General features: G+C 38.2%; 1 protein-coding gene across 1 annotated transcript; it reads right to left on the reverse strand.

The window, feature by feature from the left end:
* Positions 1 to 281: 281 nt before the first annotated feature.
* dctd (dCMP deaminase) lies at positions 282 to 17,537 on the reverse strand. Its single transcript, XM_042716571.1, has 6 exons — positions 17,362 to 17,537; positions 13,621 to 13,732; positions 11,821 to 11,956; positions 9,123 to 9,239; positions 4,865 to 4,961; positions 282 to 964 (listed from the first exon to the last, which is right to left on the reverse strand). Exons 1-6 carry the CDS (start codon positions 17,400 to 17,402, stop codon positions 862 to 864), a joined length of 606 nt encoding a protein of 201 aa, XP_042572505.1. The 5' UTR covers positions 17,403 to 17,537; the 3' UTR covers positions 282 to 861.
* Positions 17,538 to 18,007: the final 470 nt, after the last annotated feature.

The raw sequence follows: 18,007 nt of genomic DNA on the forward strand, positions 1-18,007 counted from the left end.
TGCTAAATGTATGCATGCCACAGAACAAAACCTAACAGCAGCTGTGGGCAGTTATGATTTATTTTGTGTTTTGTGCTATGTTATGAAAAAACAATATTCTAACTCTCATAGTATGGCAATGAACATTTTGGGAGTGTGATCCCGGTGTAACGATAAGTAACATTTAAAAGCTATTCCCTCCGAATGCAAGTCTCCTCTTCTTTTTTTTTTTTTTTTTTTTTTTTTATTAAAACCTGAAGTTGTGGGTTCTAACATGAAGATACACAACATGCACAAAAGAATGACAGAATATGAGGTTTATCTGCTGTGGTGCTTACAAAAACTTATAATATGAGCAAAACAGCCATCAATGGTCAATGGTTAAAAGGGAAGGGTAATTTGCAGTTTTAGTATTTGTGAAATGAACATCAAAATCTAATCAGCCTTGTCATAGAGAATACAAAAAGGTTAAAGAAAAGGTAAATAACATTTGATTTGGTTAATGTTGGCATCCAGCTTGATTTTAATGTCCTCATTGTCATCCCACTCATCATAAATACCAAAACTCTAAAAGAATCAATTAAACAAAGGCACATTCAGCCAAGGTCACAAACCGGCTGCTATTTTGCATGTAAATTGATAAAAACAAAATGTAAATTTTATGCATTAGAGCAAATACATAAAAGAAAAACATTCAAAACATTGACAATAGTTAATTCCAGCAAGTTTCAAGATTTGCAAAAACAGACTTAAAACAGTAAACTACTATACATCTATTTAGTAATCACTGTCAAACTCATAATGACCTTCACCAGTACATAAGTGAGAAAAACAATGAGTCTGTTTTATGAATACTTAGTGTCATGTTCCAAGTTCCTCAGTCTATGGCGACTGCACGCCCCCCAAACCACTGGAAGTTTTCAATCCGGGGTGGTTGATTGAATTAAAATCAATGACAATCCTGCCTTGCTTTGGCTGGAATTGCCTGTAGGACAGAAATAAGAACAGAAAATATTACTGAAACAACCAAATAAAACCTAAGTAGTTTGTCACTCTAGTCAAAACTGAGCCCTCCTTTTAAAATACCTTGAGAAAAGTGAGAGAAAGAGAATTCACTCCTTGTCCTCATTGTTCAAGTTGTCACACCAGTAATTCACCTCAGCACACTGGAGTTGAGGAAACCAATTACATACTAGACCTCATGAGAGAACACAAGCAGTAACCCTTCCATAAGGCAATCCCAGCAGGGACCAAGACTCCTACTTCTCATGAGAAAATACACTGCCAAGAAGAACCAAACCAGCAGGTGGTAAACTCCCTATTTTCCCACTTATAGCCATGTCTTCTGCGACTGCTCCCTGCTTTTCCTTTTATTTTTCCCTCTTTTTAATTCACTTTCTAACCCACTCCTTTTACTCTTTATTCTTTTATTAATCCCTCCCTCAGTGTGAGATGAGCTGGATGTAGCGAAAATCTATCCCTCATCATCCAACCTCTATAACAACAGAGGCTAATACAAATAAAATCTCTACTGACTGCAAAAGTATTCAAAGTCTTTATCCACAAACAACCACAAAGCTTTGTCTCTCGCTCCCCATGTACCTTAATGCAAAGCCAGCTTCAGCTGATGCCTGAGCAAATCAATTCATCATCTCATTCAGAATTCAGAATGCAGAATTCTGCACAGCAATGGTGAGGTTTCAAGAACACCTCTGTCCATCCTTCATTTCCTCTTCATGTGCCACTCAAAAAAAAAAAAAAAAAAAAAAAAAACACACAGTCTACTACTGCAGTTCACTGTTAGAATGCAAGTTAAGTCTAAATCTTTCATTGGGAACACACACAAGCAAGCGCATTGCTACTGAAACATTTTTTCCACAGGTCAAAACTGTGTACATTAAATAAGAAAATGGAAATATTATGATCATGCAAGACTATGCAGCTAACCAAAAAAAAAAAAAAAAAAAAAAAAAAAAAAAAAAACACACACACACACACACACACACACAGAAAGACAGATGGAAATAAATGCTTATATAGAGCCTTGAATGCCCAAATGTAGCAAATAATAGTAGTAGGATTGTTGGTAACACTTTAGAATAAGGTTCCATTAGGTAATGTTAGTTAACTACTTTAGTTAACATGAACTAAGCAAGAACAATCTTTCTACAGCATTTATTAATCTTATTTAATGCTAATTTCATAATTTAGCAATGCATTATTCAAATCAAAAGTTGTGCTTGTTAACATTAGTTAATGCACTGTGAATTAGCATGAACTAACAATGAATAACTTTATTTTCATTAACATTAACAAAGATGAATAAATACGGTAATAAATGTATTGTTCATGTTAATTATTACATTAACTAACATTAACTAATGGAACCTTATTCTAAAGTGTTACCGGATTGTTAAACTGTTGTATAGTGAAATCCCTGCAGTCATGATAGTTTCAAATGGATTTTAATACGAGCTTCATTAAATATCTTATGGCTCTGCAATCAAAGAGCTGAAGCCATGGAAATGGAGAGATCCAGCAGGACAAATTCATAGTAATGCTGGAAGTACTGGAGAACAGCCTTCAAAAAGCGGCAGCAGGGGAATTAACCTTGCTACCCTCAAAGACAGGCAAGAGGCATGAAAGTATCTTCAAGGATTTCCTGATTCTCATCTTCAGGCGGATCTACTCCTTTTGTCTCCTCAGGCTCATGTCCCCCTAGTCCTATTTGATCTGACTCTGATGAAAGGCTTCAGAGTATATTTACCGTGCATCTATATATAGTGTGTACATACAACTGGGGAGAGGAGATTTCCGTCCTGTCCGCTCTTGCTGTGGTTCCCGCTGACTCTCTCTAACATAAAGAGGACCGTGTCTGGACTGCAAACCCCACAGAGAGTGCAGTTAAGTTTTCAGTTAACCCTGTATCTCATTAAAAAAAAAAAAGTGAAGGACTTCTTCACTCACATTATGTATGTCTCAGAGTGTTAAATGTTTGCGATTACATTTTGCTCTTTTAGTCCCAGTGCTCTTGGACTTTATCCTGACATCTAACTCAATCTGTGGGCAATATGACCAAAATCTTATTTCACAATATGGGAGATTTTTTTCATGACAACAATATACATCAAAACATACTTATTAAATATAAGAAAATTATATAAAAAAAATTTTTTTACAAAATGGCAAATACAACAGAACAAGGATCCAAATTTAATAAACTAAGTTTTTGAGCTACAATGGGTTCAACAGCAAGAACTACTACAGAAATAATCAGATGTAAAAAATAAAACTCTGCATAGTCTTCACTGGAATAATTAATCTCATTCTTAGTCAAGTTATTTAGTCAAAAGTAGTGAGTGAATGTTTTTTTGTTATTGATTAACATTAATGACAAGACAGCAGCAGGTTTTTATGCTGCTATCACTTTAAAGAGATGAACTAAAAATGAACATTCTACCATCATTTCCTTACCTTCAAGTTGTTCCAAACCATTAAGAATTTCTTTCGGTGCCACTTTATATTAGGCAGCCTTAAAGGGATACTTCACCCCAAAATAAAAATGTTGTCATTAATCACTTACCCCCATGTTGTTCCAAACCCGTAAAAGCTTAGTTCGTCTTTGGAACACAATTTAAGAAATTTTGGATGAAAACCGGCAGGCTTGTGACTGTCCCATGGACAGCCAAGTAAATCACAATTAGTCATACAAAAAGTGTTCCATGTCTGATGGCAGATGGAATATTCTGACGATGACTTTCATACCTTTATGGACCTTGACACTTATTTACTTGGCAGTCTATGGGACAGTCACAGGCCTCCCGGTTTTCATCCCTAATATCTTAAATTGTGTTCCAAAGATGAACAAAGCTTTTACGGGTTTGGAACGACATGGGGGGTAAGTGATTAATGACAATTTTTTTTATTTTGGGGTGAAGTGTCCCTTTAACTACTATGTACTTACATAAAAAAATAAATACAATGTATTTATTGTGTTCATATTGTATAGCAAAACACTTTTGCTGCTATTGAGGGGGGATATGGGTAAGGTTGGGGACAGGTTTGATTATATGGGTAGGTTTAAGGTTGGGTTAAGGTGTAAGGCAGGGACAGGCAACGTCAGTCCTGGAGTGCCACTGTCCTGCAGAGTTTAGCTCTAACCATAATCAAACACACCTGAACAAGCTAATCAAGGTCTTCAGGATTACTAAGGCAACAGACAAGTGAGACTTTTTTTCAGGGTTGGAGCTAAACTCTGCAGGACATCCGAACTCCAGGACTGACGTTGCCTACCCCTGGTGTAAGGGATGGGTCAACAGTGTAATTATAAATGAGAAATTAATTACAGATGTAATTACATGCAGGTATTTTTTAAAATATAAGTACAATGTAAAACATATGCATATAATAAGTGCTTTGTATACAGTGATTAATTTAAATGCTAGAACATAGTAGTTAAAGTCACCTAATATAAAGTGGGATCTTTCTTTTTTCTGCTGAACACAAAAGAGGATATTCTGAAGAATGTTCTTCCACAAAATAAACAATGGAAGTCAATGGGTACCATCAACTGTTCGGTTACCCACATTCTTCAAAATGTCTTTTATGTTGTGTTACGCTTTGATTTCCTATGGAGTACGAGGCATACTCAGACTTGTGCACAGTGCTAACTCATTTTTCCCCAAGCGTCTATTTTCGAAGGCTCACAGCAGCTTTTTGAGGCTTCAGGTCACACATACACCCAACACATCTGAGGGTCGGTTCCGTTACAGCCTTGACTGTACAATCGTTCGGGCCAGTCAGAACCGACAGGAATGCAAATGAAGCTACTTAATTTCCAAGCCACACACCAACCCCTTACTAAGGTCAGACTCGAGATACTCACTTGTACGTGATGCCCGCCAAGTTAAGAAGCCGTCTGGAGGCAGTCATTTCTGGAGTGTCATGGTACTTGTCTGACAAATAGATCACATCCTTTATACCTGTAAGGCAAAAACAGCAAAAGGATAGTGTGGGTCATACAAAAGCACACTTGTGCACACACACAAACAAACAGACAGAGAAATTTAAACAAACAGGCCCAAGGAGAACAGGGACCCAAAATAGCCTGTTAGGAAAGAACAAGAGCTTGTGCTCGGGGAGAAGGAAGGGAAGTCGATAACTTGTCGCTGCAGGCTCAAACCAATATCAACCAATCCCAACTGAGACTAAATCTGCCCTGCTGGCATCTTTAAAACACGTGGTGCATTTGGCAGCACCCCCACGCATCCTGCTGACTACTCACAAGCGGCCCACATGAGGAGACTCTATAAAGGGCCCCGTTAGCCAAGCTTTACAAAGAAATGTGAGGAATCTGGTGAAACCACTTAGACTCCACTCTCGCCCTTAACGCTTTCAGAGGTGAAAAGAGAAGTCCAACATTGCCAATGGTTGCTGCAATCGCTGATGAATATACCATAGAGAAACACATCCACCCCCCAAAACACACAGCATCTCCATCATGTTCTTTTATCTTCACAAGAGGAGAGAAGTGCTCTGATCGAAGGCAAAATGACTTGCACAGAGTGAATTCCACCTGTCATTAAAGGCTGTCATTACAAGCATGGGGCCTCTCCACGGTATTACTTGAACAATTTTTGAGAGGGAACAGATGAAATTACCATGGAATAGCCTGGCTATGCCATCTTAAAACCATTTTGGTGGTGACATTTTATGGTGCAGCGGGGGAAAAAAAAGACTTTGTATATCCAAGTCTCAACGGGCTATTTAAAATAATAAGCAAACACCCAATCGTGTCCATACAAAAAAAAAAAAATGTAATTTTTTTTTTTTTAAAAAAAAAGTTAAAACGGTTCCAACTAAAGTCTGACGTGATCCATAAAGAAAACGTCCAAAAAAAAAATAGCAGTAGTGTTTCAATGTAAATATGTCTTTCCATGAAAAGAACATGAGAATAAGCATCAGAGCTGCTCAAAAATACTTCCAAGACGACAAGCTGTCCAACAGAAGGGAAGGCTCTGATGGAAGGTGGAGCAGAACTCTGGAGATACTACATTTCCAGAATGCTCTCTGGAGATGAGGTGACAGTACAGTCCCTCAGTCCCTCCAAAAACAGTCACAGGAAGTGACAAGATGGCAGCTGCTTGGGAACTGAACACTTTAATTCCTCAGAGAGAGGAGAGGCTCTAAAGCAGTGCTTCTGAAACTGCCGTCTCCGGCACCGAGGTGCCAAAGTGCAGGGGGGACATCAACATGGGAGCCAGAGAAAGTGAAAATGATTTGGTGTCATTTCATTCTGTGAGATTGAGGGATGGACACATTTGAACGGCATTCGAAAAGAGCAGTAACACTTTCTCGCTGGAGGAATAGCTACTGAATTAGATACGGGGGGGCATAATATCTGGGGTCTTCACTTTCTTGATGCCCCCCCATCTCATGTACTGTGAAAAAATTACACAAAGAAAAAAGAAATGGAGAAAGTAGACGGGAAGAGCTCTCATTTTAGTACAAGAACAGTTGTCAAATGACCGACACAGCACACATTTAAGCAGGAATAGGATCAAGGCAAATGAAAGCAGTGTCGCTGGCAGAAAAAATGTGTACCGATGGCACCAAAATACTGGAAAAACCTTCATTTTAATAAATCCCTCTGGTTATAATTAAATAATGTTACAGTTTTTCTATTAGAGAAGCACAGGCTGGCAATATCAAAAGGTTTACCATGCACAAATAAACAAGATACAGCCTGGTTGCCTTTATAAGAGAATCAGGGTGGATTCGTATTCCAAGTCCACTAATATTCCCCTTTATCCTCATGTTTTTTCCATGCAGAGGCTTTTCTGTTCCCTCATATCATGGGGCTTTACAACTTCTAGTAAACAAACATGGTCATAACACCTTCAAAATGAACAAACAGCGACGACACCCCTGACTCAATTCTTTTAAACTCAGCATTCAAACATTAAACATCCGCTTTGTTCAGCTCCATCTGATTGGCATCATCAGAGGGTGTTTTTAATGAGGTCGGACGTTCATTTTTAGCCGCGTTTTGCTGCATCCTATAGAGCGCGAGGAGACGAAAGAGAGAGAAAGTGCTGTGTGTGTTCCTTAATGATGCCAGAACATTGAGAGGAAGCTGACACCCCACTGAGAGATGGGCCAGGGCAAGGCCAAGCATCATGAAGATCAGACAGCATCGGAGCGTGTGTCGTGCTATCTTCAGCACACAGCTTCAGTGGGCTTTGCCACAAGAGTACATGGAGGGGGATCAGGAAAAGCAAACCAAAGAAAGAGAGAGAGAGAAGATGAGGACAAAAAGACTTGGAGGGGAGGAGAGAGACTAGGGATGGGGGTGTTAAGAGAGTTCAACAGATAAGAAGAGATTGAAAATAACAGCAGAACAGGGTTTGGAGAAGGAAAAATAAGAGGAAGACAACCTGTCACCATGTAGGCTGAATCTAACCAGCTAAGAAGGCTCACAAAGAAGATGGCTGCTCAAAGTGACGCCCACTGCAGGTTCTCAGTATGGAAGGGTGACCATCGAGAACCTCTGTTTCCTCCTGTCTCATCCGTCATTTCATCTGCAGCCACATCAGCACTGGAACAAAGGCTCAAATATCTGAGCAGAAACGCTGATCCTGATGTGTGTGAAGTGCAGAGACGGAACTGAATAAACGTATAATGCTTGCTATGCACTCTAATAGAGGTGAAAGGGTTGCAAAAAAAAAAAAAAAAAAAAAAAAAACCTTTGACGCTCAGGTCTGTACTACGTTTCATTTTGTGCCTTTCTCAGAAAATATAAATTTGAAATGTGTTTGAAAAGGAAAGTGATAGCTTTCAAGCATAACTGCATTAATTCTTGGTGTCACTAAATCGTGGTACTGTTCGCAAGAAGACAAAGAAAGCAAACAGATGTAACAATGAACGAAAAACTAATTATTCAATATATCTCTGACTATACTTGAGGCATATAAGTAGAAGGCGGAAGTCGGACTGCGTGAACAATCAACAGGAACAGTTAGAGAGCACATGTACGTTCTTAGTCACACTTAGAGTCACACATGCGAGACAAAGCCAGTTAAGAGCTCAGAGATTGCATTTCATCAACTTAAAGAAACGCTTAAAGAGGGTAAACAAATCTTTTATTCAAATTATTTCTCACTGGAGCAGTGTTGGTGCTAGTATTGAAATGTCTTTGCTTTAAATGCGTCGCTGGTGTACACTGCTATTGCGTCAAAGCATTTTGACAGAGAAAATAGGACTGTTGATATGTTCCCGATAGAGTACATTTAACAGCATTGTGCATTTTACGGTGACAACTAACAAAAAACATGAAACTAGTAATGGCAAAAGCATATCTGCACCAAGTTTGAATGGTAGATGTAATACAAACTTGTTTCCGTGACAGATTTATTCAAACACTTTAAATAATGAAAACAACAGAATATTTATTATAGTACATATATTTGGCAAAATTCCCCTCCCTAGCCAACTGATAAGTATATAGACACTGAATGGTTTTCCTGAGATAAAAAACAAAGTGTTATGTGACATTGTTTACAAGCTGTTTTAATGATGTCTTTCCGTGATACATTTCAGTAAGTTGCACTGTTTCTTTCATCATACCTTCTGATAATATTTCATGTTTATTTTGAGCTATATAACTAGTAGTAACTAGGAAGAGAAAATTGGTTCACTTGACGCTTGCACCATGGCAGATCCTTCACTCCACATTACAGAGCATCAAAACCACGTTTATTGTTTGCATTTAAATGATACAATTTACAGAATTTGAAAGCTGAGACTTTGTTTTATATTAAAAGTTACAAAGCAAAAAGCTTTTTATGATTACTGGATGGCAGATCCGTATTAAATAATGTTTATTGAAATTAGACATAACATTGGAGAAACGCTAATTAAAGGTCACTGTTTTGGTCAATGATTTTGGCCCTCCAAAACTATTTCATCTAAATAATAAATTGCTGAAATTTTGGTGCACCACCAATTCCTTGTATTAATGCACTAATGCCTGCTTACAAAATGAATTTCAAACAGTGAAAATAAAAGTGTTGATAAATAAACCAACATGCACATCATGAAAGACACACACACACAGTCAGAAACAAGTTCAGACACGCTCTCACCTGCTTGAATAATGAGTTTGGCGCACTCGTTGCAGGGGAAGAGCGCTACATACATGGTGCAACCCTTGACATCTGCCGAGTTCTTATTCATAATGGCGTTCAGCTCTGCGTGACACACTGCAACAAAACATGAAAAACCTGTTAGAAATGTTCAGAGTTCACGAACACACATACGTGCAGCACAGAAGCTACGATTAATATCTTTGCTTCACAACAAACTTGGATTGAGCTTTCTTGGCTTGTCAACATTGTACCACTTCACCACAAAAAGACTCCAGTCACCAGTTCACTGTTAAAAAGGAAAAAGATTTCAAAGCATGAGTCTGAACAGATGTCAGCTCTCCACAACATCACCCAGAAAAAGCCCCGTCTAATCACTCACTCTGCTCGCCTTAATTACGGAGAATGAATTGGCCCATCAGCGGTGGCACATTACCATTGCACCACGAAACACCAGCCTGACACGTTTATTTTGGCAGAGCTTCAGCACAAAGCAGAGAAAGAGAGAGAGGGCATGTAGTTATGATGGAAGAGAGACGTCAATAATTCACACAGATACACAGACTCATTTTGTGTTTTAACTGGAAGCAGACACACACACAGACACACAATTGAGAGTGAGTGCATGATGATGATGATGATGGAGTACGATCAACTGTGTGATCATAGGAAGGAGGGACTGAGCTCAAATCAATTCTAACATTTATTGCATGTATATTAATCTAACTGGAATGTCAAATATTTAAAGGTAGTGAAACATTTTCAGGATAAACAATCAGTGGGTAAATATCGCAGACGATTATGCTTAATAAATCAAGAGAAGCAGAAGTCATGATCACGATTAAAATTCAACTAATCTTACAGCCCTATCTGAATATAGAACCAACACTGAACTGACTTAAGCTAAATAAAAACACTACTGTCTTTCAGAGCTGATGTACAACAGAATCAGACCAATTTTCATAACTGATTCTGCTATTTCCTGTTTATCAATGTGAAGCTGCTTTGACACAATCTGTGTTGTATAAAGTGCTATGGAAATAAAGATGACTTGTTAAATCAGCTGCAGCAAAAAAAGCACAATATTAACCAACATATTTCTCTCGTTGCAGCATATGTCTCACATTTTGAGAATAAAGCAGCATTGTGTTTACAGGGCAAAAATCAAGTTGGCCACTAAATGTGATACTTAGTATTTCAGCACCCTCTGGTGGCACAGTACTGTACAGAACCTTCATAAAGCTAGAAACACTGCAACTATTGCTCTTACTTGGATGCTTGGGCTTAAAGGTTTTCTCAAATCTGCAAAAGTGTTAAGCAGTTGTCATCCATTCCAAATTTCACAATTGTGACAGCCCTAGCTGTAATGTTGTGACACTGTTTCACTCCACTTGGGCATGAGTTCTTTTTTTATTATTATTATACATAACCAGCAAGACTAAGCAATTACCTACTGTAGAACACCCTTGCGACTACATAGCAACATGCTACACTGGGGGTGAGGGGGGGGGGTAATATAATAATCAAATTAGCATACAGATTACAAAAGAGAGAATCCAAACTATGATCCTTAAGACTACGAGGGACATCCTACCGACTATAAATGGTTTACCTTTATTGTGCCACGTTTGTGCATTGAGAGAGACAGAGATATGCCGAATGAATCCTTTGAATAGAATTAATGTACCGTCACTCTGCATGAAATTGAACTCTATGCCTGAGCAAGCCACAAATGCAAATAAGATTTATTTTTGGGATTTTTATATTCATAAATCGTATCAGGTATGTGTGATTTTACACTAAATACTTTCTACAAAATGCATTCATTAGTGCCAAATATATGGGTTGTAATACCAAAGCTTTATAGGAACAAGGTGCAGGCAGTAGGTGCAGTAGGAAGAACTTGGAAAGCAATCCCATAAAGCTTAAGCCTGATAGAACTGCAAATTTAAACTTCTTTTTAAAATAAAACAATCGACAGTATTCTGACATTAACGTAAATTGTTCTTTCAACGCCCAAACTAAAGTTCAAAAAAATGAAAACAAAAAAACACAAAACTTTCAAAAACTTGTCTGCTGAACCAAGCCCAAACTAATTTTCTGCATTCAATTTAAATTTTGGGTCACTTTGTGGGGTCCAACTCAGTTGGCTTTGTTTAAAAAAAATATGTAAAAAAAAATCTTCCCAACCCTGACCACTGATAACAGAAACAAGGGTGAAATACAAGTCACGAACAGTTCAGAGGATCATCTAAGTGCCAGACTGATAAATCCTCTCCAAGGTTTCACACCTTCCCTTTGGCAGTACGACCCATTCAAAGTCACGAGTTGGCATATGCCGCCTTTAGGAACGCCAGCTCCAGCTCATTTCCATTTCTCACACTAATAGCTGCCACAAAGTGACCTTGACCATTCCCTCACTCAGCAGCTCCGCCTTTATCTCTCCCATCAGCCCCATGCAGGTGAAAACGAATCCGCTATGTGCTCAAGAGAGCATACACCTCACCACACTGCGTTAACAGACACCATGTGCTGCGTTGACAGAGCCTGAAATCAAAAAAAGCCTTTTCTGCGAGTGTTTAATGTAAGTGTGTATTGACCTGTCGGTGTCAAACAGAGGCAGAGTGACTGATAATTATGAGTAAATGCTTGCTGCAGTTTAAAAGTCAAGAACCCGGGGGTCAAATGCAAAACTCACCATAGGGGTATTTGGTGTCCAGCTTGTTATCAGCACTGCGAGACCAGGGCAGCAGGTCATCGTCACAACCGTTGGGCATGCCATTGTAGCCAATACCCACAATCTTGTTTTCTTGATTCACAATACAGGCACCAACCTGAAATGATATTGAAAAAAAAGCTTATTTTGCTAAGATCAATCACAATGAAGACAGCCTAGAGGCATAAGCCTGGTATTAGAGAAAAAAAAAAAACATTCACGGTCTAGTGAGTCAAATAATCAGTCAAACTACACTTTTCATTCCACTGATGATTTCCATTCATACACATGCAAATGCAGAAGCTCAAACGCAAGCTTATGCGAATGTTCCAAAGTTCAAGTTTGTTGAAAATTGGTGCAAATTCATATCATGTGAAGACAGGTGACCAATAAAATATCAATGCATCAAGTTGTTACTTTATTTGAATTAAAAAAAAAAAAAAAAAAAAGTGAGCTTTAACCCTGCAGGATGCACCGTTGCAGCAAAGTGGAGTAGATTAATATTCTTCTTACATTCTGGATGTATTGTGTATTGAATGACACTTTTTAAAAAAGACATTGCAGAGTGTGACATCACATTGTGACCGTTCCAGCGTTTTAACTACATCTAAAATTTCCATCCAACTGGAGTACAGTTTTTAAACTAATAAACTTGCATGCATATTTGTCAGTCAGACACAAATGATACAAGAATGAGATTTATATAAGATTACAAGTAAACCATATGTGTTTAAAATATTTAAATACATAACAACCAGGTTTATACATGTCATCAATAAATCCAGTGATCTTTTATTAGTATTATTTGTAAACCATATCATATTTTAACTAACTGAATCTTGCTTATTCCATATTTTGAACCATATTCAGATTTAACAGATTTTTTTTCACAATGAAAAGATGTATGCACATTCTAAGGTTTCTGAATAAACCACAAATCTAATTTAAATAAATACAACAGATGTAAACACTTCAACTATGCCACAATATTTTTTTAAGGTGTTAAGACTATTCTAGTTCCAATAAAATCTTAATTTTTTACTTTTTGTAACAAGATACACCACATTAAAAACACAACACTTGTGGCAGGATGTTAAAAAAAAAGACGCTAAGAGACTGATCTGAAGTCAAGAACCTGACCTGATGGATTACTGTATGTTCCAGCAAGACCCATCAAATTCATCTGATGCAACACAGGTCAGCAGAGGAGGAAAGCAAAAGGGTTTCCTGAGACGACAGATCGCTGTCAACAAAGTTCAGTCAGCATGAGTGAGCGGGGAGAAGGCTGACAGCACCCGCATTCTTGAGTTAACCAAAACTCTTGTGTCTTAGATATGCAATCCTGCTCTGTGCCTTTAGGAGCAATAACGGCTGCATGCATGAGCTGACCGAGGATCATGCTTGACTGAACTTCAATATTGCACTTAAATATCGGGAGTGTTTATGTCAGCCAGGAGGTCGCCGCACAGCAGGGGATCTCTGAAACCAGAATACGTTCTTACAGTACATGGAGCGGATAAGAGGCTTGTGTCCTTTGATCAAAAGAAGCTGTAGGGTGTTTGGAGTTCTTTATGGTACTATAAGCCGTTTAGAGCTTCTCCAAGCTAATATTAATTGTAACAAAATGGTTTTAATAGAAAGAAATTAAGATCAAGGTATTGAAAAGATTACAAAAGATGTCTATATTGATTGTAATTTCAGCACATTTTCAGACTGATGCATGGTCAACAAATCAACCCACATTTCAATCTAGCAGGACTGCAGGCAATCAATATCTGGTACCTGAGAACTGGGGTCCTTGCTCCGCTGCGCTGATAAGAAGGCAACAGCCATGAAATACTCAGGCCACTCCAGGTAGTCCTGTCTCTTCTTTGTCAAACCTTCACTGTGTGTTCTGATGGATGGGTTGAAAGAATGAATTCAATAAGGAAAAAAATCTAAACACCTGTTGTCATCAAAGCACACAAATAGTAATTTTTTTCACATTTTGTTATGTGGCATTATTGTGTTAAACTGCTTTAAATTACTTTTTTTCACATAAATCTACAGCCCACCCACCATAATGACAAAGCAAAAAACAGATTGATCACAACTTTGCAAATTTATTAAAAAGGAAACACTAACAAAATGACATTGCACAAGTCTTTCATACCCTTTGCTTTGACACTTAATTTAGATCCGGAGCATTCCAGTTTCACTGAATCATCTTTGAAATGTTTCTATACTCCGACTGGAGTTAACCTGTGGCAAATTCAGTTTGAATGGACATGATTTGGAAAGGCACACACACCTGTCTATATAAAGTTTAACAGCTGAAATGGATGTCAGAGAAAAAACTAAGCCATGAGGTCAAAGGAATGGCCTGCAGAGCTGAGAGACAGGATTGTGTTGAGACAGATCTGGTGAAGACTAAAAAAAAGGTCTGCTGTGTTGAAGGTTCACAGGAGCATTTGGCCTCCATAATCCTTAATGGATGAAGTTTGAAACAATCAGAACTCTTCTTAGATCTAGCTTTCTGGTCAAACTGAGCAATCGAAGGATAAGGGTCTCTGAGACACTGATGGTCACTTTGGTTGAGCTCCATGATCTTATACACAGATGGGAGAAACTTACAGAAGGACAAACATGACTGCGACACTCCACCAATCTGGGCTTGATGGCAAAGTGACAAAACTCTTTGTGAAAAAAAAAAAAAAAAAAAAAAAAAAAAAAAAAAAGAGTCCTTATTCATGTCTAAAGGGAAACCAAGCACTGCTTAGCACCTGCATAATACCAGCCCAACGGTGAAGCATGGTGGCAGCAGCATCCTGCAGTGGGGGTGTTTTTCAGCGGCAGGGACTGGGGAAGTGATCAGAGAAGACGGAAAGATGAATGCAGCTAAATACTGAGATATCCTTAATGAAAACCTGGTTCAGAGCGCACAAAACCTCAGACTGGGCTGAAAGTTCACCTTCCAACATGACAATCACTTTACGCACACAGCAAGACAATGCAGCAGTGGCTTAGGGACGACTCTATGTACATCCTCGAGTGGCCCAGCCAGAGCTGGGACCTGGAACCAATCAGACATCTTTGGAGGAACCTATAAATGGCTGTCCACTGATGGTCCCCAGCCAACCTGACAGAGCTTGAGATGATCTAAAGAGAAGAATGGTAAAAAATAAAAAATAAAAGGCAGATGTGCAAAGCTTGTTGCATCATACCCCAAAAGACCTGAGGCTGTAATTGTACTTCAGCTAAGTTTTGAGTTAAGGGTATGAAGACTTGTGCAATGTCATTTTGTCAAGTTGTGATAAATCCAGTTTTTGCTTTGTCATTATGGTGAGTGGGGTGTAGATTTACGTAAAAAAAAAAAAAGTAATTTAAAGCAGTTTAACGTAACGCTTGGTTTAACATAAGGCTCGGTATAAAATCATGTGTGAACAAATGATTTTTACCCGTGTTTTAAGTACATGATAAAAGTGAGGACAGAATTAATATACGTTTTTTTTATAGCATAATAATCATAATAATCATAATTAACATGTAAGTGCCACGCACCGCAACAGACTGATACTGACATGCTGGCAAGGCCAAAAAATCTGCCAATATTTGACCATTTCAAGATTACCAGCACTGGCCCACTTGGACAATAAATAGTGTTAGCATTCCCTTATGCCATCTCAAAAAATCAACCAGGATACTAATCAAATGGATTGAAAAATTATTTAAATATTATACAACGGGAAAACGCTCAGCACGCCGGGCGCATGGTCTAAACGGGTTGTCCCTATTCTCTTAATGAGTAATGGGTGTGTTTTAGGCACAACGTACAATAAACCAATCAATAGATAATTTAAGATCATTTTTAAAAAATGTTTGTGTGCTGCTGCGCATCCCTGTATGTGTAATAAGCAAAGTGCATGCATTTTGTGCACTGACCTATAGGCACATATTACTAATGCGCTCTTTAAATAACCAAGAAAAAATATTGCCAGACTTTAGACCAGGTTTGAGTTGGTCTATGGCCCAGTCTTTTTTCAGTTCCTCAAAATAGCAACACGCCAACAATGCGCCTGAACACACCTCTTTTTTAGACCAGCACGCCCATGGGTGCAAATGCAACTGCTATTTAAACAATGCGGTGCAGGACGGGAAAATGACAACTGCCTCGGGCTGAAAATAGCAAAAACACTTGTATATAAAAGGGCCCTTAATCTTATTTCTTACACTACGGTTCAAAAGTTTGGGGACTTTTTTTAATGTTCAGGAAAAGATTAAAAACAATAATATTGTGCAATATTATTAGAATTCAAAATAGTGTGCTGTGTTCAGTGATGGCAAAGCTACATTTTCAGCATCATTACTCCAGTCTCCAGTGTCACATGATCCTTCAGAAATCATTCTAATATGCTGATTTACTACTCAAGCAACATTTCTTATTATTATCAATGTTTGTACGGTTTAACATTTCAGTGGAAACCACAATCATTTTGGTGACTGATAAATAGAAAGGTCTGACAATTTTTGTCAGAAAAATAAAACATTTTAAAAGGTAATATATCTGCACTAAATTGGTCATCAGTCACTGACCCTGCTCTCTAGTTATCCATATCTGAAAAACCCACTAGCCAAGTGTGACTAATAATATGAAAGTTTCCTGTTGTCTCAGTGGAGTATTACATCTTTACTTGTGCATCCCTGATGCTCTACATGTGTGATTTGAGCACTGACAGACATTATCATCAGAGGGTTCTCCTCTGGGGCCTTCCATTTTAGCTTAAAGTGATATTACACCTTTCGCGACACATCTCAGTGACTGTCTTTGTAAGGCATGGGGATTTATGTGTGAACATTTAATGGACCCATCTGACTTGACTCGCTCTTTTTCCTAATGTCTCTGGTGAATCTGTCTTTTTTGAGCAGCTGTCAGAGCAGGTGTGTGTGAATTAGTCTGCTGGTGAAATACTGAGGGTTGATGATCTGAAGCTAATGGGAAGAGCAGTGGCACAATGCTGAGGCAGTCATCATTAAGCAGTTTTAAAATGTGCAGTTATCTGAAAATCATTCACACGATATAGATGAAAATGCCATGGGTTTCAGATTTTCCTTTCAGATCTAATGTGATTTGTGATGATTATAAAAACTGTCTGTCAAACATTAATTTTGTAGTGCAAACAACATACTGCGAGCTTACTGCGAGCTTACTGCGGGCTGAAGAAGGCAAACACGACCACAAGAGGGCAGTCTACCATCATGTTCATGCCAGTCCAGTCTATTTTTTAGTTGTATACACGCGCTATAACACTGAATTAACAGACCAAGGCATTAACTGTTTGAGATGTGTCAAAAACATATACAGTTTCTGTTAAACTATTAACGTACCCTTGTTGTCTGCACAAAGCACACTTATTACAAAATCTCATGCAACTCACAGTCCTCCAGCACATTTCTCATGAACACAAATCTGAAGTCATGACAGATTCATGTCCTGGCATGTGGTGACAATGAATTCAACAATAAAACAACAGATCGAAACATTACCCGTTGAGCTGTGATGTACCGTTCTTTGCACTGTGGTCCATGACTTGATCTGAGAATGTTGAGTCTGTTCTAATCGAAGTTCCCTGAAGTGATTCGCACTAAACACACAGCACATCAGAGCAGGGTTGAGGAACTTCCCGCGAAAAAAATAGTCCAGCCCACTGTTGCCAACTCTCGCGAGACAAATAAGCAACCGCGGCATCAACAAAGACCTTAAAAGGACGTGGGCTTCAAAAACAAGCTCAATATTTTTTGATAATTTATTATCATCAATATTATTCATGATCAATTATTTATTACCAGTAAAGGAGCCTGCAACATATTAAACTGAAACCACCTGAAAATAAAAAACATTATACAAAAATCAGCAAACTGCAACAAAGCACGAACAGGATTGGAGAGGTGGAAAAGGAGAAAAACACAAGAGCTTCAAGGGGGAGCTAGAGCCACATATTTCTAGCCTACTAAAATATTGGCTATTCAAACCAAATACTCTTATATATTGATATGGGCCTACTTGTTTTTATTTATTTTTTATTACAGCCCGTGATAATTAATACATTACAAAAACATTGTAAAAAAAAAATAGCTACCTTATAAAAGAAAATCATCCGTCACGCGGCTTCTTTTAAATGTGATTTTTCTT

This window comes from Cyprinus carpio, chromosome B1 (assembly GCF_018340385.1).
Source record: "Cyprinus carpio isolate SPL01 chromosome B1, ASM1834038v1, whole genome shotgun sequence".
NCBI classification, from domain to species: domain Eukaryota; kingdom Metazoa; phylum Chordata; class Actinopteri; order Cypriniformes; family Cyprinidae; genus Cyprinus; species Cyprinus carpio.

Bases quoted from the DNA above. Each gene is read 5' to 3' on its own strand.
- dctd (XM_042716571.1), bottom strand. From the start codon at position 17,402: ATGGACCACAGTGCAAAGAACGGTACATCACAGCTCAACGG. The intron at 11,957-13,620 runs GTACCAGATATT...ATATCATTTCAG, and splicing joins GCAAGGACCCCAGTTCTCAG to GTTGGTGCCTGTATTGTGAA. The intron at 9,240-11,820 runs GTGAGTTTTGCA...GTTTTGTTGCAG, and splicing joins GGACACCAAATACCCCTATG to TGTGTCACGCAGAGCTGAAC.